Consider the following 19,056-nt stretch of genomic DNA (forward strand, 5'->3'; position numbering starts at 1 on the left):
AAGAACGTCGCAAGTACGGGGCGCTTGGTTGGAACGTGCCCTATGAGTTCAACCAGGCTGACTTCCAAGCCTCGGTCCAGTTTATCCAGAACCACCTCGACGACATGGATCCCAAGAAGGTTAGTGGTGTGTGTGTGTGTGCGAGTGTGTGTAATGTTTGTGTGTGCGCGCGCGAGCGTCCGTCCGTCCGTCCGTTCTGGAAGATGACATTATGGGGCTTATCTCCTCTTCACTCCCACAAATCTTAGTGTTATGTCTCCAGGTAAGACTGGGGTGTACTTCACCCTGGGCAACATAGGGTGTATTGCCTCTATTGATACCCTCAGTATCTCTCCTCATCCAGGGTGTGTCATGGGTGACGATCTGTTACATGCTGGGAGAGATCCAATACGGGGGACGAGTGACGGAGGACTTCGATAAGCGGCTCCTGTTGACCTTCCTCCACGTGTGGCTCAATGAGCGCCTCCTCACCTCTGACTTCAGGTGGGTAACACACACACACACGCACACTCTCCTTCATACAGGCATGCACACCTACACACATCCACCCTATACCAGTGGTCCCCAGCCTTTTGTAGTTTCTGGGCCACATTTATCATTGTAATATAGTGGAGGGCGCCAAAACTTGGGATCTACATTCAAGAAAAATTCTCATATACTGTACGGTTATTTGCAGTTTTACACATCTAACTGTTACTGGTTACATACTTTTTACATTTACTCAAGGACAGGCTGGCTCTCTTTCTAGGCCCGGTCTGGTGTAAATACACGCGTCCTGTACGTGACAGACTCGGGACAAATGCGCAGTTCCTCTCTCTCTCAAACTATAAAGTTGCATCAAGTTAATACATATTTTCATTAATTTCACTCTTACAAAGAATCCCAAATAATTCAAAATGTTCTAATAAACCCTTGTGGACTACATAATATGGTTCCGCGGGGGACCACCTCACACATACACACACAATAAACAACTCCTGATTTATGTACTGTACAGCCCTGTAAATGTATTCAATGTATATTATATCATTATATCTAAATCAAATGTAAGTCTGTATATTTTCAGCCACCGGCTGCAACTCTATTAATAAATCGTTTATTATTATTATTATTATTATTATTATTATTATTATTATTATTATTATTATTATTATTATTATTATTATTATTATTATTATTATTATTATTATTATTATTATTATTATTATTATTATTATTATTATATTATTATTATTATTATTATTATTATTATTATTATTATTATTACAATTTTTCTCTATTTCTCAAAAAGTGAGAGAGAGCGAGTCTAAATGTTAAAACGAGAGAGTAAATTTTCAAATGAAAGAAGCAAAGTCAAAATGTCAAAAGGGGAAATAGAGAAAGGACATTAAGTTGCTAGATGTTCAGTACGTTGTGTGTGGCAGGTTCTACCAGGGGTACGGGCTGCCCATGTGCAAGAGCCAAGCGGACTACATAGAGTTCATCAATCAACTTCCAGCCACCGATTCTCCTGAGGTGTTCGGTCTTCATCCTAACGCTGACATTACGTGAGTGTCTTGTCTGTGTTCACTTCTTCCTCCTCTTCCTCCTTTTCTTCTTCATCCTCTTTTTCCTCCTCCTTTTCTTCTTCATCCCCTTCCTCCTCCTCCTCCTTTTCTTCTTCATCCTCTTCCTCCTCCTCCTTCGCCTCCTCCTTTTTCTTTGCCGCCTCCTTCTTTTGTTATTGCTTATGCTCCACCTAGCAGCAGTGTATCAATATAATATACATACCTGTTGTTTATCATTACTTAATATATCTAACTGTTGTATCGTTAAATAATATGAATAGCTTTTGTTTGTCATTATTTAGTATGAGACATAAAACTGAGGTGTGTATGTGACTGTGGTTGCAGGTATCAGATTAACACAGCCAAAAGCATCTTAGAGACGATCCTTAGCATGCAACCCAAGGAAGGTGGCCAGCGAGGAGGTGAGACGAGGGAGGCTGTGGTGTCCCGCCTAGCGAACGACATGCTGGGTAAACTGCCTCCTGACTATATCCAACACGAAGTGAGTAGAAAAGGAAGGAAAGGGAAAGAGAGGGTAGGGATGGGAGAGACAAGGAAGGGGAGGGGAAGAAAGGGTAGGGATGGGAGAGACAGGGAAGAGGGGCGAAAGAAAGTGTAAGGATGGGAGAGACAAGGAAGAGGAGGGGAAGAAAGGGTTGGATGGGGAAGAAAAGGGAAAGGGAGGGTAGGGACAGAACAGGTAATATTGAGAAGGAAAAGAAGGAACGAGGAGAGAAGGGTGAGAAACAAAAGAGAATATTAAAGGAGACAGAAAAAGGACGCATCTAAATCACTCACTTTAAGCCTATAACTGCGACCTACATTCTTGAATGAGAAGCGGAGGAGTGCGACATACATTCTGGAATTCAAACGTTTTGAATTAATGCACACGTGTTACCATAAGATATACAGTATATGCCTACTTATAGCTCAAGCATTCAAGATCCATTGAGAGTGATGTTGAAAGCTTCAACTATAATAACTTTTAATGAAATGGCCAAAGAAGTAGAGTGTTGGGGTGAGCAATAGAGGTTAGAATCCTTTTTCTACCCTATGAGAGACTGGCTGCCAAACTAAGATAAGTAATGGACTCCTTTTGGTTTCCATATTCTTCTACACACTATCTTTTAATCCACAAGCGTTAAAATAGTGTTTGGCAAAATCGATATACGTGTTCTTTTTTTCTTCTGTTTTTTTGCGTACTGGAGGGTTGATCGGCAAATCACTTTACCACAGTTATCGGGTTAAACTCCTGCGCACAGTTGAGGAAAATACCATAGAAGGTGTGGAAATTGAATTAAGACTCTACCTTAACTAAATGATTTCTCCTAATACGAGTTACGGAGAAAATATCTTTGAGAAAGTGAAAGTTGTTGTTCAGACCACGTGGTGGAGACATTACTTGGCCTGTAGCATCTCGTCAAATATCAGATAATGTATGTCTCTGTTCTACTGTAATGTTCTTCATCAAATAAAACCAATAAATAATAACACCCTTAAACAAACGAACAAATTAAACATACATGTGTCTGACAACATTTTCCTAACAACATTTACTATACATACTTGTTAATACATATTATATCTTCGTTCACTGTAGACATGGATAACAAATCATGATTAGACCTAGACATAGTATATCACTTTTTTCTTAGACCCTAGACATCGGCAATGCATCTGTTATGTGGTACCGTATATCTTTGAACAAGTAGGGTAATTACCTCTAAATCAAAGGTAATTACCCTACTCGTTCAGTGGGCTGAGGTAGACGAGCCTGGCTGGTGATAGTGTGTGGTGCAAGTGTGGTACAATTGGTCTGTACTCAGGATATATTTATATGGAGATAAGTGGTGTATACTTTTGTACTGTTCAAGTGTATGGTGAGGCTGACGTTAGGGTTTACGTTAATAATGGTTGTCTGTATTTCATTTGCTCCTTTACTTGTCCTTGTATGTATGCTCTCTAATTTTATTATATTAATAAGTAATGCAGTGTATAATTCCTCCTCAGTATCATGACCATAGTTTTAATTAACCTGAGTCTTATTGTTAAGAACCTGGTGGAGAAAAATAATGAGTCATGATAGCCTTTTCCCTGATAATTTTTGTGACCACTAGTGTCAGGAGTTTGGTTCTCTATATTTTGTCACAATCAAGCCTCACCTCTTACATGATTAGCCCTTTAACTGCTCATTATGTCAATGGGACCCACCCTCAAGTGCGCGTTATTTCGAGGATATGCAAACTTCTCGAAATACAATAATAAATATATCAACAGTTACATATGGACGAGAATAAATAAAATGCAGAGCATAAAAGCTGTACTCACTTTGAATAGCGTGCCACAGAAGAGTGAAGGGAGCTAGCACGGGAGGTCCCGCACGGAGGGTAGTGGTGGGTGTTGAGTGGAGGCATCAGGACATGTGTGTCAGTTTTCTATTATTAAATTATGTTGGTACCTTTACTTTTCTTCAACTATCATTGGTTAGACTTATTATATTGTTATCTGGGGGTTTATTTTACTATAATCATTACATAAAAAAGGATGCACATTTCAACACTACTCAAATACTATAAAATATTGTCCTGTATGATGCGTGGGTGGCTTGGGACAGTGGATAAGCGGCTAAGGCTTAGTGAGTGTCCAATATTAGAAAACAATTTATGTGAAAAGGAGCAGTCAGCAATAATGCCCATCCACGATAGGGGACAGGACCAGTTAATGGGCTAGTGACAAGATTTTGGTGAAGAGGAGTAATGGCATGACACATCATATACAGACATAACATAATATTTGTTCACCCTAGACACATAAGACATCAATAACTCCATTAATATGTTTCATACGTACACAGATCCGTGAGGCGCTACAGAAGATGGGTGCCATCCTGCCCATGAACATCTTCCTCAGACAGGAGCTGGACCGTATGCTCAAGGTATGAATAGTTTACATGGGGACTATTAAGGTGAAGTTTTTATATGACAATCTTTCCCATTCAGTAATTTGTTTCATATTCAGATTAAGACATACAGTATATGTCACAAAATTCAGAGCAATATGAGTGTCCACTTGAGGATTTTCTTAATATGTGACAGAAACATTGTAGAACATCTGAACAAAACCATTAGGCCATAAAGTAACATACAACAGTGTCAGGATTATAGTCTGTACACACCGTAAGAAAAAAAGGTATGAAAAGGGTTTTATAAGGGTCTAATGGCAAACCCTTTTAAGCTTATATGAATACCAATAAACCCTTGCAGATTTAAAGGGTTTATTATCATTCTCTAAACCCTTACTCTACAAAGGAGTATATAAACAAACCTCTTAGAAACTCTTAGTATGCCAAAGGGTATATCAGCTTTTTCAAGACCTTTACCCAAAAAAGGGTACTTAAGTACATTTAAAACCTTTAGCTTGCAAAAATGTATGTCAAGGTGAAGAGAAGCCTTATGAAAATAACTGAGCACCGCTTAGGTCCCTCTACCACCCAGTCCAGTCCTCACACATCCTTCAGTTACACCGTAGATGCTGTAAAAAACAATACTGCAAACACTATATCACCATACACAACCAAGTATGACATAGTGCTAGACCTGTGAGTTCCCGACCATTGGGTACACGCTCGCAACATTATGTTCTGACTATATTATAGTCTCTTATTAGTACCTCCACGACCCTCACCAACACTTTCACTCTCTGAAAAACTCCTTGTCGATTAAAATATTCCCTTTTTACGCAAAAATAGCCCCGGAAGCAGAGACATCATTTTGGTTTACTAGCACAACAAATACAAATTAGATTCCAAAGTGGCCATAGGCTCAGCGTCGCTCAACGTGGTGCTGATTGGCTGTGAAAAAGAAGTGCTCACTCAGCATATTTGAAACTGAGGGTGTTTTAAATATCTTCCTTTATCCTATATCTTTTTATTTCCTTTTCTTACTTCATTTTCTCCCCTACTCCTCATGCATAGGTGTACAATAGATTAGCTTAAGTTAAACATGATTATTAAATTAGATATTACATGTCAAGTCATTAAATTACCAACATTTTACTTCCATCTTCTCTTCGCCACACGTCCTCATGATTATATTCTGCTAAGATGACCCAAGTAGCATCATGTAACTAATCAGAAATACTTTTCAGTCCAAATTAACTTTTTTAGCTCATTAATTTACAAAGTAAATTGGGAACTGTACGAGTATTTCGTGTTGCCAAAACTCTTGGTTTGATGGATGAGGTATCCGACAACTTTAATAAGCAGTTATGTCAAAAGTCGTAATAAAACTAATTGCATTCTTACACGGAGATGCGGTAAGGTGAACGGGATCCTTGAGAAACACCACTAACACTGGTGTCCCACACACCTTTACACCTCCATGAGTAGTGCAAGCGGTTGCGCGCCACACCCGGGTGCACTATATTTGTCAATCTTTACAAAATACTGTTTAGGTCTTCAGGTCATTTAAAGGAAATGTATGTTTTTTGATGTTTCGGTATACACTCAGTGTTATATACCAATCATTTCTTAAAGATTAAAACAACAATATCTCGAGACAGAAAGAAAAATAATTAACTGGAAGAGTTAATATATGAACCATGGGCAACTTAAATGTGTATTATCGACAGCAATATACCCTACCATGGCCGAAAAAGGGTATTTTACATATTAAGGGGTATTTTGCAGTAAAATACCCTTTCCATACCCTACAAATTTTACTGTGTAGGGAGATCATTGATTACCATAATTTTGTCTAATCCAAAAACTCTACTTGGAGAGCTATTGCTGCAAAGCTTCGTCAAATTGAATTTACGTTGATAGAAGACTCATCATGGTGTCAAGTTTTCGTCAACTTACAGACCACTTTTGTCCTAACTATTCACACTGAAATGCTTTTATGGCAAATGAAAAATAAATACCATGCCCTTATAGGTACTGAAGGTGGTGCGGCACACGCTGCAGGATATGCATCTGGCTATAGAGGGCACCATCATCATGAGCCCCTCCCTGAAGGACATGCTGGACGCTATGTATGATGCTAGAGTCCCAGAGCGCTGGCGCAAGGTGGGTTTTGCATCCCTAACATGATTGGTAGTGTGTGATTCATATCGGATTATTAAGGTCTTTATTTTCTTGGTTTCATGTGTGTTTTATGTGTATGAATTTATAATTAATGAACTTTCACTTTTTCCAGCCTTTTCACTATAATTTACTAAACAGGACCACCTTGACATAAGTGTCACACAGTTTTTTGGCTCGGCACAACACCCTACTCAACCTTGTAACTTCTTGTCGAGTCACCTCCAGCACCATCTACAAGCACATACACCAAAGAGCATACTGCACACACCACCACCAGAGACTTATTTCCCTAGCCTTTGGTTTGGTCATCACTCTTCCCTAAACCAATATCATCACAGTTTCCAATTCCCCAAAAATCCACTCTGTCCACATTGCAACATGGACCCTAACAATAAAACTCACCTATTCGCTGAAAAAAATATCTACTTTTAATCAACCTTAACATTTTTATGGGGCAGAGGATACATGAGTAACAACACAGAATGGCCAGAAATAGGAAAAATATACACGCGTACTGTCTTCTCCCTTCTTTGTCATTCCTTCATTTTCACTGTTGAAACAATTGTGTTCTACAGTGGTGATCCCTTCCACATCAAAGCATATCTCTTCACACAATCTAAAGTGGCATCAAGACCTAGTTTCCATGTATTGAGGCAATCTTGGATGCAGTCAAGATATCATCATCCATAAAAATGATTAAGTAATGCCATAGTAAGGATCTTGACTGCCACATTTGGGCGTGTCGCTCCCTAATTCGTAATTACTATTACCATTCATCAACTGATGCCTTGTTCAACTATTTCTGGGCTCAGTCAGCAAGAATTACATGCTAAGGGAGTGTTTGTGTTCTTTCTCAAAAGATTGTTCCCAACCCAATGGTTCCACCAAATATCCAGAACAACATCGAGGATCTTCATAAAGCAGGGGAGCTTATAAGATATGTCTTTTTGGAGCAAACTTCCTGCAGGGTGCGTGTTGTACAATCGCCCAAATGAATGATGTCACGATTTCCAGAAACTTAAAATAAAAAAAAAGTGGAATTTGGCAACTACCAAATCCGTTTAATATCGCTTTTATTTTTCCAAGGTGCAACACAATTGTGTGAAATAGTAATGTTAAATTTAATAGATATACATTAATTGTGTTTAGCTGAAATGAGTATTGAATAAAAAAATACTTAAATATTCATACTCACCACATTTATGCCACATCTTTACTGAATAATGTCAACAAATAGTTCTCACATTCACCACCTCGATGGATGAGACAGGGAGGGAAAGATTCACAAAGAAAAGTTTTGATATTTAGATAAACTACATGCTTAAATAATTGTTTCTTGTTGTTTTTTCCTGTCGTATGTATTTAAAAAATTAATTGCCATATATGCTCTGAAGGTATTGTATTATTTAGCACCCAATAATAAAATACAACAAATTAAAAATTCCCGTTCAACGGTTATTCGTTATATATGAAAAAAAAAACTGACTAAATTGCTAACTTCTATAAAGGCTTATTCAATTAATGGTTATTTTAGAGCAACACATGCCTTTCATGTTGTTATGAAAGTAAAACAACAACATAACAAGGAAATGAGCCATATGCAGAATATTCTACACCTTGAAGTAAGTGTTATCGGTTTGTGTTGCTGTATCATCTCGTACTGGCTGTCCTTTTTTTCTACAAGCATCTTCGTCTTTCAAGCGTGGGATTGGCATATAGCTCTTTACTTTTGCTACCCAACTTTTAAGCCTTTTCCCTACAAAAATATGAGGGAATGTCAGGGAAATGTTAGGTAGCAAGAAATTAGGCCCCGGCTCTCGTTAATATATAATCATACTACAACAGCGTCCAGCCCACTATCTCACTGGTCAGTCACAGTAGTCACTCGCTCAACGCCTGCCAAGATGCAAGTTAATGCTGTGTGAACGAATCAAACTGAAAACCGTGACATCACTTTCAAGAACGATTGTATAGTACAGCAACTGGAGTATCTTCCCACCTCTACTCCGGTCTTAATTTCTTTGATACACAAATCCTTCCTACCTGGTTCAAAGGTACATGTGATGGTTTGATCCTGAAAACCGGTTTAATTAAGTCCTTCCTGGGAACGTTAGTGAGATAGCTAGGGTGAGAGTGTAGTGGTGTGAGTCTGTGTAGTAAGTTGTTGGGCACACATTTCATCAGACCTCCAGCCTTCAGACAACCTTGGCTCTTATTTTCCCCTTTGAGGGTGAGCGGTTTAATCTTTGAACTAATTAAATTCTGCTTAGTTTAGGTCACACCCAGGAGTTTTGCCCCAGTGGTACGATTATTAAACAAGTTTTCAGTATTAAACCTTCATTGTCTTATTTGAGCATAGTGGTCGAACAGATAGAGCTGGCCTCCTGTTCCTGGGGTTGGTGGATAGATTCCTGGGTGCCCCCAGTTCACCCAGCTGTAAATGGGTATCTAACTTTCCGTTTTGGGGAAGTGAAGGCAGTCGAGAGCAGTACTGGCCCTGCTGCCCCCATAGGCATTATGCCTATGGGACCCACTTTCACTTGTTTCAGTTTTATCTTAAATGATGTAATTGTTTTACTGCAGATGTTAGATAGCAAAATATATATAGCATCAGTTACAAATCTGTTTTGGTTGCAGGTGTCATGGGAGTCAAGTACTCTGGGCTTCTGGTTCACAGAGCTGCTGGAGCGAGACTCACAGTTCCGTCGCTGGTATTCCTATGGCAGACCCAAGGCCTTCTGGATCACTGGCTTCTTCAACCCTCAGGGTTTCCTTACTGCCATGAGACAGGTGTGTTATGGTAATAGTTTAATGGGTATTAAAAGTAAAGAGCTTTATACTTCAACCTTTACAAGTCACGTTACACACACACACACACACAGTGATTCTCCATCAGCCGGAACAACTGAATTGGTGCAGAGCACTTCCGGGAATGAGAGATTTCTGGGTAATGAGACGACTCTCAAAGCCTGTGTGTGTGTGTGTGTGTATGTGTGTGTGTGTGTGTGTGTGTGTGTGCCTGTGTGTGTGTGTGCATGCGTGCACGTGTGTGTGTGTGTGTTGTGCACGTGTGTGTGCACGTGTGTGTGTGTGTGTTTGTGCACGTGTGTGTGTGTGTGTGTGTGTGTGTGTGCGCGCGCACGTGTGTGTGTGTGTGTCTGCGCGCGCACGTGTGTGTGTGTGTGTGCGCGCGCACGTGTGTGTGTGTGCATGCGTGCACGTGTGTGTGTGTGTTTGTGCACGTGTGTGTGTGCATGCGTGCACGTGTGTGTGTGTGTTTGTGCACGTGTGTGTGTGTGTGTGTGTGTGTGTGTGTGTGTGTGTGCACGTGTGTGTGTGTGTGTGTGTGTGTGCGCGCACGTGTGTGTGTGTGTGCATGCGGGTGTGTATTAATTATCATTAGTCCCTGGGCTGCTGGCTACATAGGTCTCGACTCACCACACGTGGGCATATTTCGGCTCAAATGAAAATAATAAACTTTTACTTTTTTCTTACAAATCCATCGTAAATGGTACAAATAGGTACAAAATGCATGTACTTATCTTTAGTTGGCATCGTGGCAAGTGTGACGTGGGGAGACGTGGGTTGGTGATGGGTGGCGGTGTGGCAGAGCGAGTGGTATCACTATTTACTCAGTGTCTGTAGGCAGCTTGAGTTCCTGTTACTTATTTGTTATTGTTTATTTACACAATGTACTCATCATTTTACGACCACTAATAGGTTTTCTGAATATGGTAGTCCTTGAACCATGGCAAACACTCATTGCACCAGGTGCTGACACCCTTTCGCTTGCTGCCACGAGTGGTAGTGTTTCTGCACAGATGACAGGCTCTCTGACTTTACCACCAGGCTCTGGCAAAACTTGTAGAAAATGCCTGTCTATGTAATCACGTCTAAGCAGCCGATCAGTAGCTGAATGGCGCCTTGGTGTTGATGCCATCACCTTGCCGGGTTCTTTCGAAGATTTGTTCAATAATTCTTTTGTTGAACACTCTCAGAGGTTGAATGCATTGGGGACAGTTTCAGTCAAGTGTAAAACATCTTATGGTACCACTTGACACATTTACACATACAGTAGCCCCAACTTGCAAATCACTGTGTCGACCAAATGCATGTTGTATGTGTAGTCAACTACAGCATCAAGCTTAGTGATGTATTCTATTGTTTTTGTGTCTTTCTTGCCGCTGTCCACCAGTTCTCCTTTATGAATTGTTAGGATATTCACATCACACTTATCATGCCATCTGATTGCCAACACGTTGTTTGCTTGTTGCATCTGTATTTCATCACACTTGAGACTTCCTTAAAAGTGAGGCCAGTTTGTCCGGTTTACACGCACTGTACCACATGACCCTTTGAAATGTTCCAGTAGGTAATTGTCTGTGTACAGCACATGATTGGCATTTAGATAGCAGTCCATGAGCTGTTTCACCAGTGAAGCTGAGAAGCCATGCAAGTCATTTTTGGGTATGTCTACATCACTCGCCGTGTACACTATCAGGTCAAAGACATATCCTATTTCAAAGTTACACAACACCAAATATTTTTACCAAACCAATGTCTCTTGGAAGGTATATATTGGCGGAACACTATACGGCCACAGAACATCACAAGCAACGCCTCTCTCATCACTTTTTGGAAAGGTCGAAAGAAATTACGAAATTCATTTTTCAACATAGTAAAAATCTCACGAATTTTCCAGTCTGTCATCTGCCACAGGATGGTTGTTGTCTGCAAAATGTAGATACCATAATAATGAAATAAATCTATCTCTGGTCACGTATTCTCCAAAAATAGGCGTTGCTGTGAGGAAGTCTTGTATCCAATATTCCTATATGACATGTTTCTTTATGTGCGCCATTAACTTTAGCAAAGCAAAGATGACATAAAATTCAGAAACATCAAGAGCAGTCCAGCATTGCATTTTTGAAGGAGTGGGACCAGAGTCAGTATTGCCTTGACAGTATTCATAATATTTCTGTGCCTGATCACGAATAAGTTTCATCACTTCACTGTCAAAAAACATCTGGAAGTAATCCAGTTCACAAGCATCATCATCCACAATGAAATTATTAGTAATCACAACACCACTCCAGTCAAAAATAGGGATATTAGGTTAAAAATTTGCACCTTCACTCCTTGCAAATGTATCCATGCTGCCGACTAGTGGTAAGGGAGTGTCACCCACACCTCCTTCTCCCACAGGTCGTCTCTGAGTTCCAACTCACTTTCACTAAAGAGTTTACCACTAAGATCAATTAGATCTTGTTGCCACTCTTCCTCAGTAAGACTTTTAGCACTATATTTCCTCAGGGTGGAGGTGCTGGGTTGGTGGAGGTGCTGTGTTGTGGAGAGCAACATTCACTTGACCTCTCCATCTTGTGACATAACATGTACTGAGGCATTGTGGGTGGTAACTGGTAACATGGACGTCCGCATGTTGCCAACGGGAGAGGAGGGTTTATCCCATAATCCTGAGTTAGTTTGGCACGTTTCTTATTTAAATAAGCCAACGAAATCACAAATCGTCAAGTGACGTAATCCGAAGCCCTACAGACGCACGTCAGGTGACGTGACCCGAAGCCCAAGGGTTAACTCTGGCACTTGTAATAGTATTAATGGGGAAGGTAATTGCAGTACTATTGATATTATTTGTATTAGCTAGCCTTCTAAAACATATAGCACATATTGGTAAGTCAGAGTTCACCAAGGAGATCAGACACAGAGCTGCATGTTGTACACCACAGGAAGTGACGCGACAGCATAAGGGATGGTCGCTGGACTGCGTCATTCTGCAGAACTTGGTGACTCGTTTCAATAGGGAGGACATTCACGACCCCCCACCTGAGGGGGTCTACATCTATGGGCTCTTCCTCGAGGGAGCCTCCTGGGATCGCAAACAGGGCCGACTTATGGAGTCACGGCCAAAGGTGAGTACTGTCTATCTGCTCTCTTATGTTTTGCTGCTTTGAGGATGTCACTCCCTGCGCTCTAGCATACTCAACAGTCTTCAGATGGTTGTGGACAGATGTTTGGTCGCATTGGCGCTTCACCCAACACATCTACCAATGTGAGGTTAGGCTACTTTTGCCAAGTTTGAGCATAATAGTGATCTTAAACCATTAATATAGTTCATTGTTTCGCCGGAATTGCCCATTGAGACGACTTAGAGATGTATTTCATTCACGTTCTTAAAAATGGGTTGGATTGATTGCTAACTTATGTGTTGTTCCTTTTGTGCAGGTGTTGTATGAGCCCATGCCTGTGGTTTACCTGTACGCTGTCAACACCACCAGCGGGAAGGACCCTAACCTATATGAGTGCCCCATGTACAGGAAGCCGAAACGCACCGACGCTACCTACATCGGGTCTATTGACCTAGAAACTACAGACTATCTACCGTCTCACTGGACACTGAGAGGCGTGGCTCTGCTATGTGACATAAAATAAAGAGAAAATCAACTTGTGTATCTTTATAAAACTTCCTCAAACAGGTAAAGAAGATCGAAGGAGGGTCACTACCTGCCTCACGATGCTGTTAAGAAAGATTCGGTCACTACACCTATCAAAGTGGTATTTAATTGTAGTGCTTGAGCTAATAAGAAGGCCGCGAGCCTAAATGCTTGTCTTTATACAGGTCCCAATATTACCGAGAAATTAAATGTTCTAATTATGTTTCGTACGAAGCCACATGGTCTCGTAGCTGACATCTCCAAAGCATTTCTTAGAAAGAAGTGGCTAGGAAATACACTAAATTCCTCTGGCCACGGAATCCGTATGATAAAGACAGTCCTTTGGACGTCTACCAATTCAAGTCAGTCCTGTTGGGATCATGCTCGAGCCCTTCCCTACTGTGTAACATACTGCTACGTCATTGTGACAAAGCAGGATGTCCAGAAATCGTGAAATCATTCTATATGGACAATTTACAAATCACAGTGGAAACAGAAGAAGTGGCAGTGGCCATATACAGATTAGCCAAAAGAGGTTGTCAATCTGCTAATATGCTTCTTCAAGATTGGAATACCAATTCCAACCAATTGAGAAATATAATCAGACAAGAAATTAATCTTGCATTAACTGAAAATCAGCCCGTGTTAGGCCTGAGCTGGAATGTTAAAGGTGACAAATTAGGTATTAAAACCCCTTCCTACCCAGATGTACCACTTACTAGAAGATCCTTACTAAGTCAAGTGTCACTCTTATTTGATCCATTGGGCATTTTGAGCCCTATAACAATAAGAGGCAAAATGTTGTTGGTACAAGAAGTTTCGAAGGAAAAGGTGGATTGGGATACCCTACTACCTGAAAGATGCAATCAGGAATGGGGAAAAACAATAGAAGACTGTAGAATGAGCACTAATGTTACCATCCCAAGAACAAGTAATAATGATAGATAATATAATTCAACTCAACCTATTCTGTGACGCGTCTGCAAGGGCGTATGGCGCAGTCGCCTATTCAGTGACATAGCACAATAGTGAGTTGATTATGGCTAAAAAAAGGGTAGCCCCACTAAAGAGGCTGACATTACCTCAACTGGAGTTAACCGCCTTAGAATTGGGAACTCGATTAGCCAAATATTTGGTGGACATTACCGCCACTCTTAATAATAAAACAGAGGAAGAAACTCCCCTTTTCTTAGAGGTTATTATTTGGACATATTGTGAAATCTGTCTACATTAGAATGCTAAAAATGATAATAGAATTCCATATGTTAAAAATAGTCCACAAAATATCAACCCAACAGGATTATACAATTAATCACGTGTCGACGCAGTATTTATCACCCTGAGAATCCTCCAGCTGGTGCCATCAAATACCACGTTGCCAGGCTAAGTGAGGCTATCTACTAAATCTAGACCACACACACACACACAATAACTCTCCCAGATATTGTCTACTCGTCAACCGGTATAGAAAGTCTCAGTTGCGGCTACACTAGTACCCGAAACGGCCACGCATATCCTACACTCTGTTGTAGAGACGTGTCCGCACTACGCAAGCAAGGCTACACCCACGCATATGACACCTCCTCTTTCCCAACAAGAAGCGACAACTTCTCCCATCTCCTTCACCCAACAGCTCTGACTCCACACCCGTACTCTACCAGCACACTGCCTATTGTCAATCACATGTACTAATTCTCTCCAGGTAACCCTACACTATGATGATGAAATCCTGCCACCTGGTGTTAATGGTGCTGCCGTTCCTCTCCTGCTACGGTATGTATTAAACAGGTGTTGTACAGCACAGGTGTTAGGCTTGATAGATGTTGTAGGGTGCAAGTGTTGGGAAATATAGCTATTAAGGGGTGTAGGTGTTCAAGAGTTAAGGTGTTGGAAATTACATATTACAGAATGCAGGTGTTCATGATTAATCATTTTATAGCGTGCAGGTGTTACAGAATAAGTATTTAGGGTTCACAGGTGTTACAGAATAAGATGTTAGGCATTACAAATATTATAAAATACAGGTTTTCTGGATTACAAAATGCTGTCAAGTACAGCTGGTAGGTATATAAGTATATAAGTCTGGTAAATCACAGGTGGGGATAAACACACATGGGCTAAAAAGTATGTGTTACTGAGTACAAGTGCAGCAATGTATAATTATCTTTGATACTGTATCTAGGGTTTTAGGTGTTGGTAATATGCGTGTAACAAAGTACAGGTGTTAGGTAGTCTATGTGCTACCGAGTACATGTTTTAAGAATTGTAGGTGCATACAGAGTACTTGTTTAGGGATTATGTGTGTTACAGAGTAAAAGTATTAGGGATTATAGGTGTTAAGAGGTACTAGTGTGGTAAAGGACAGGTGACAGAACACTCAATGCACGGTTATGAAGCACTGTTGACAAAATATCGTCTTTATGAATTTTAAGTGAAACGGGAGAAAATATACGATAAACGAAAATTCACAAGGGACGTTTTCAGTTAATAAGATACATGATATATTTCAACTCAACGAATGAGCCTCTTTTATATATTGCGCGATTTTACTGTAGATCTGACGACCCTGAAATCTCATAACTTCATAGGTTATATTTTCCCATTAGTATGGGTGTGAGAACGCATATGCCAGGTTCACGTAAGATACGAGGCAGAGATAACAGCCAAGGTTGAAGTTTAAACTATTGAGACGATTCTGGATGTAATCCTGTCGGTGGGTGGGAGGGTGCTTTGTGCATAAAAAATACTAAAAATCACACTTTGGGTTTTGTGAAGGAACATTTAAAGCACAAAAAATGAAGAGCGAACATTCTTTAACCCGGTGGCTTATGAAACATCTACCGCGCGAAATATTTTATGCGATATCTTTTGAAATATCTCCCGGATATGGAATAAATTATACGTGACATATTTTGTACAATACCTGTATCCATGCAAATTAAGTCATACAATAAAATATAAACACAAATAATAAGTGTTACATCAAGTGTGGTTTCAGTAAAGCTATTGTTCTTCAACCCTTTGGCTGAACAAAATCGTCTAGCGTTAGCCAGATTAAAATAGTTAGGGGATACTTTGCCCTCTAAAAGGTTATCTTGGCCTGAGCATATCCTGTGAGTTGCTAAGTCTAGGATGTTGCATGTAGGGCAGTGCTATTCAACTTGGGTGGACGAGATTTTGTTTGGGGTGGATGGCAGTCTTGGGGTGGTTGAAGGGATGGACGAGACTTGGAAGGATGGAGACAGGTGTGAATGTGTGTCGCCCGTATTGTTTCTCTGGAATCATGACGTCAGCCGTAATATTTGAAACGCCAACCAATGAGAAGAGTGTACTGGGAGGTGGATTTAGTTTTAAATTTCAAAGTCTGTGCCCAGTTGACTGTCGTGGAGAAAGTAGGTAAGTTAGCGTTTCGATCTATTTCTCACGGCTTGTTGATATATCACAAAGCTGGACGAAACGACAGATGTGGGAGGGGATGTCCAGCTGATTGTGTACTGTCGTTTTCCAGATTTAGTCTAAGACCATAGCTGAACACTACTTGTGCTGCCTCCAATTAGGGGTTGAAATAACAGCGGGGAACATTTTCCATAAACTGTATTATTTTATGATTGAAGAGAGAATTGAATGGTCGAAATGCAATGGTTGGAGCAATCAATGGTGTTGCGACTGAAAGAGACTGGAACAGCTAGTGAGAAGAATGATTTAGAGCATCTTCTCGATGACATCTTCTCGGTGAGTTGTGCAGAGATATGGAAGCCAACTTCACCACACTGCTCTTTCATGCCGAAGCGGTTATTCCGTAGGAAGGTTCTGAACTGAACGTTTGCACTGAGAGAACAGTTGCGTGTTTTTTTTTTTTACAAAGGAAACAAACACCATGGCAGTTAAATGTCAGGATAACTTTTGGCTGGCAAAGTTGTCATAGACGACCTTAGTTCTTAATCATTTGAACAAACTCAACATCAGTCTCCAAGGCAAAGGTCGTGATATTTTCACAACAATGGGAATAATAAATGAATTCAAACTGCAGGTGCAAAAGTGGGTGGAGAGCCAAAGAAGAAAAGAACACTTTTTCTGATTCCCGACTTTTGATAACTGTGAGAAAATGTGGCTGGGAACACGGGGTGCAGGCAGCAGAAGAGAAGACATTGGAGAAGCGAATGTCCCGCCTGGTCGTCAATCATCTTGCCTTGATTCAGGAAAATCTCAACGTGTATTTCCCATAGAGTGAGAGCGAACACCTGTACTCCAACATGTGGGTTCTTAATCAATTTGCTGATGATGGGGTTAACCATTCTGAAGCTCTATTGGGCCTCCGGACAGATTACGCTTAAAACACAGCCTTCAAGACATTAACACACACCATGTATTTCTGTGTAAACTGTTGGTTATTTCAGACTAGGAGGAGTTGGACGAGCAGGTGACAACCACGTTCGTACAGATGCCAACAACATATGTATGGGAGAGGTTCTCCGTTCTATTTTTAATCAAATCAAAGAAAAGTCGGCTGATGCCAAGATTTCAGCTGATAGCAGATAAAGTACAACAGCAGTCAAGTCACTAAATCACCAAAACATTCATAATTATACCTATGATCCTTTAATTTATTATTTTCCTTAAATTAGTTTAATAAAAAGTAATTTTTTTCTGAATGGAAAACTATATCTTAAATTATATTACAATACAAAATGGTAAATAAATGCAAGTGAAAATGATATATATTATTTCTCGCTCTCTCTCTTGGCAAAAATTGGTTACCACTTGGGGAGGACAACATCAAAAAAGGTTGGCCTCTGATGAAGGGGTGACACAGGGTACCAACCTCCTATGGCCAAGAATCCTCGCGTACCCGATCACAGGCCTTTATTACCCTCTAATATGATCTTCATTATACAGCTGATATTACATTCAATATACTATCATATCATAGCCCACTTACCGATAGATGACGTTGCTGGTGCTAAACTCCATTAGTATTTGATAACTATGGCTGATTTTAAAGTCACGCAGTTAACCATTAGATTCTGCTCCTTTGTGGTGCCCCAAATATAGAAACTGATTATAATGGCGCCTAAATATCAATCACACGGCTGCGAGGCTTCATCCGAGTAGTAATTGGATTTGAGAGTCACCAGGTGAGTGGTAGTGACACATTTACCAGATAATCAATGTAGAGTATGAGGCGAGATGCTTCAAATCAATATAGCTGACGGGAATTTTGGTCGAACTCCAGTGCAAACACATTATTAACCATGACTCTAGTATACATAAGATTAAGAGAGCGAAGAGAGAGAGTTATTATTACTATAATTATAAACAAAAGTAACAATAGTAGTTGTGGCAGCATTATTGATATTTTTGTAATTATTATTATGACTATCTTGCCTTTCTACACGTATATATCATAATTACAATTAATTTTACTAATCATTGTTCACTGCTCATCCTCTTCGCTATATTAGTTTCTACTGTTCTTCATTTCCATGTATCTTTCTCTTTTTCGTCTACTATACATTATCATCATTACTAAAATTAACATTTTCAGAATAACTGACATTTTAATTTACAATCATTATATCCTCTTCCATCTCTCACTCCACCCAGGTGAGGGTATGCTGGCCGAGGAACAGCTACCCTGCATCCCTAGAGTGTTTGACAGCACCTCCTTCGTGTGCGTGTGCAACGTCTCCTACTGCGACACCCTGCCCTCCCCAACTCTTCCAGCTTCAGGAGAGTACTTGGTTTACACCTCCGATCTCGCCTCTCGCAGATTCTTCCAGACCAAGAGCACCTTAACCGTGTCCCTTGATGGTGAGACTTGGCAGTGTATGGTGGTGTGGTGGGTAGTGTTGGTATGTGGTGGGTGTAGGTGGTGGTGGTGGTGGACGGTGGTGCAAGTGGTGTTAAGTACGGCGAGTGTAAGTGATGTTGGTGGGTGTAGGTGGTGTTGGTATATAGTGGGTGTTGGTGTGTG

General features: G+C 40.4%; 2 protein-coding genes across 2 annotated transcripts in view; both read left to right on the forward strand.

Annotated features, from left to right (window-relative positions):
- The window catches only part of LOC121877744 (dynein axonemal heavy chain 8-like), a 16,030-nt gene extending 2,938 nt beyond the window's left edge, over window positions 1-13,092 (forward strand). Inside the window, exons 2-10 of the mRNA XM_042383601.1 lie at window positions 1-119; window positions 344-483; window positions 1,425-1,547; window positions 1,893-2,049; window positions 4,402-4,482; window positions 6,481-6,612; window positions 9,268-9,420; window positions 12,378-12,560; window positions 12,874-13,092. The exon at window positions 1-119 is cut by the window's left edge and continues 61 nt beyond it. Of these exons, the coding sequence (XP_042239535.1) occupies window positions 1-119; window positions 344-483; window positions 1,425-1,547; window positions 1,893-2,049; window positions 4,402-4,482; window positions 6,481-6,612; window positions 9,268-9,420; window positions 12,378-12,560; window positions 12,874-13,080 (1,295 nt within the window). The 3' untranslated portion in view covers window positions 13,081-13,092. The remainder of the gene's footprint in view (window positions 120-343; window positions 484-1,424; window positions 1,548-1,892; window positions 2,050-4,401; window positions 4,483-6,480; window positions 6,613-9,267; window positions 9,421-12,377; window positions 12,561-12,873) is intronic.
- Window positions 13,093-14,492: 1,400 nt separating this feature from the next.
- The window catches only part of LOC121877778 (lysosomal acid glucosylceramidase-like), a 30,628-nt gene continuing 26,064 nt past the window's right edge, over window positions 14,493-19,056 (forward strand). Inside the window, exons 1-2 of the mRNA XM_042383639.1 lie at window positions 14,493-14,855; window positions 18,687-18,893. Coding sequence (XP_042239573.1) covers window positions 14,798-14,855; window positions 18,687-18,893 — 265 coding nt within the window. The 5' untranslated portion in view covers window positions 14,493-14,797. The remainder of the gene's footprint in view (window positions 14,856-18,686; window positions 18,894-19,056) is intronic.

The sequence above is a fragment of the Homarus americanus genome, unplaced genomic scaffold (assembly GCF_018991925.1).
Source record: "Homarus americanus isolate GMGI-L3 unplaced genomic scaffold, GMGI_Hamer_2.0 scaffold24523, whole genome shotgun sequence".
NCBI classification, from domain to species: domain Eukaryota; kingdom Metazoa; phylum Arthropoda; class Malacostraca; order Decapoda; family Nephropidae; genus Homarus; species Homarus americanus.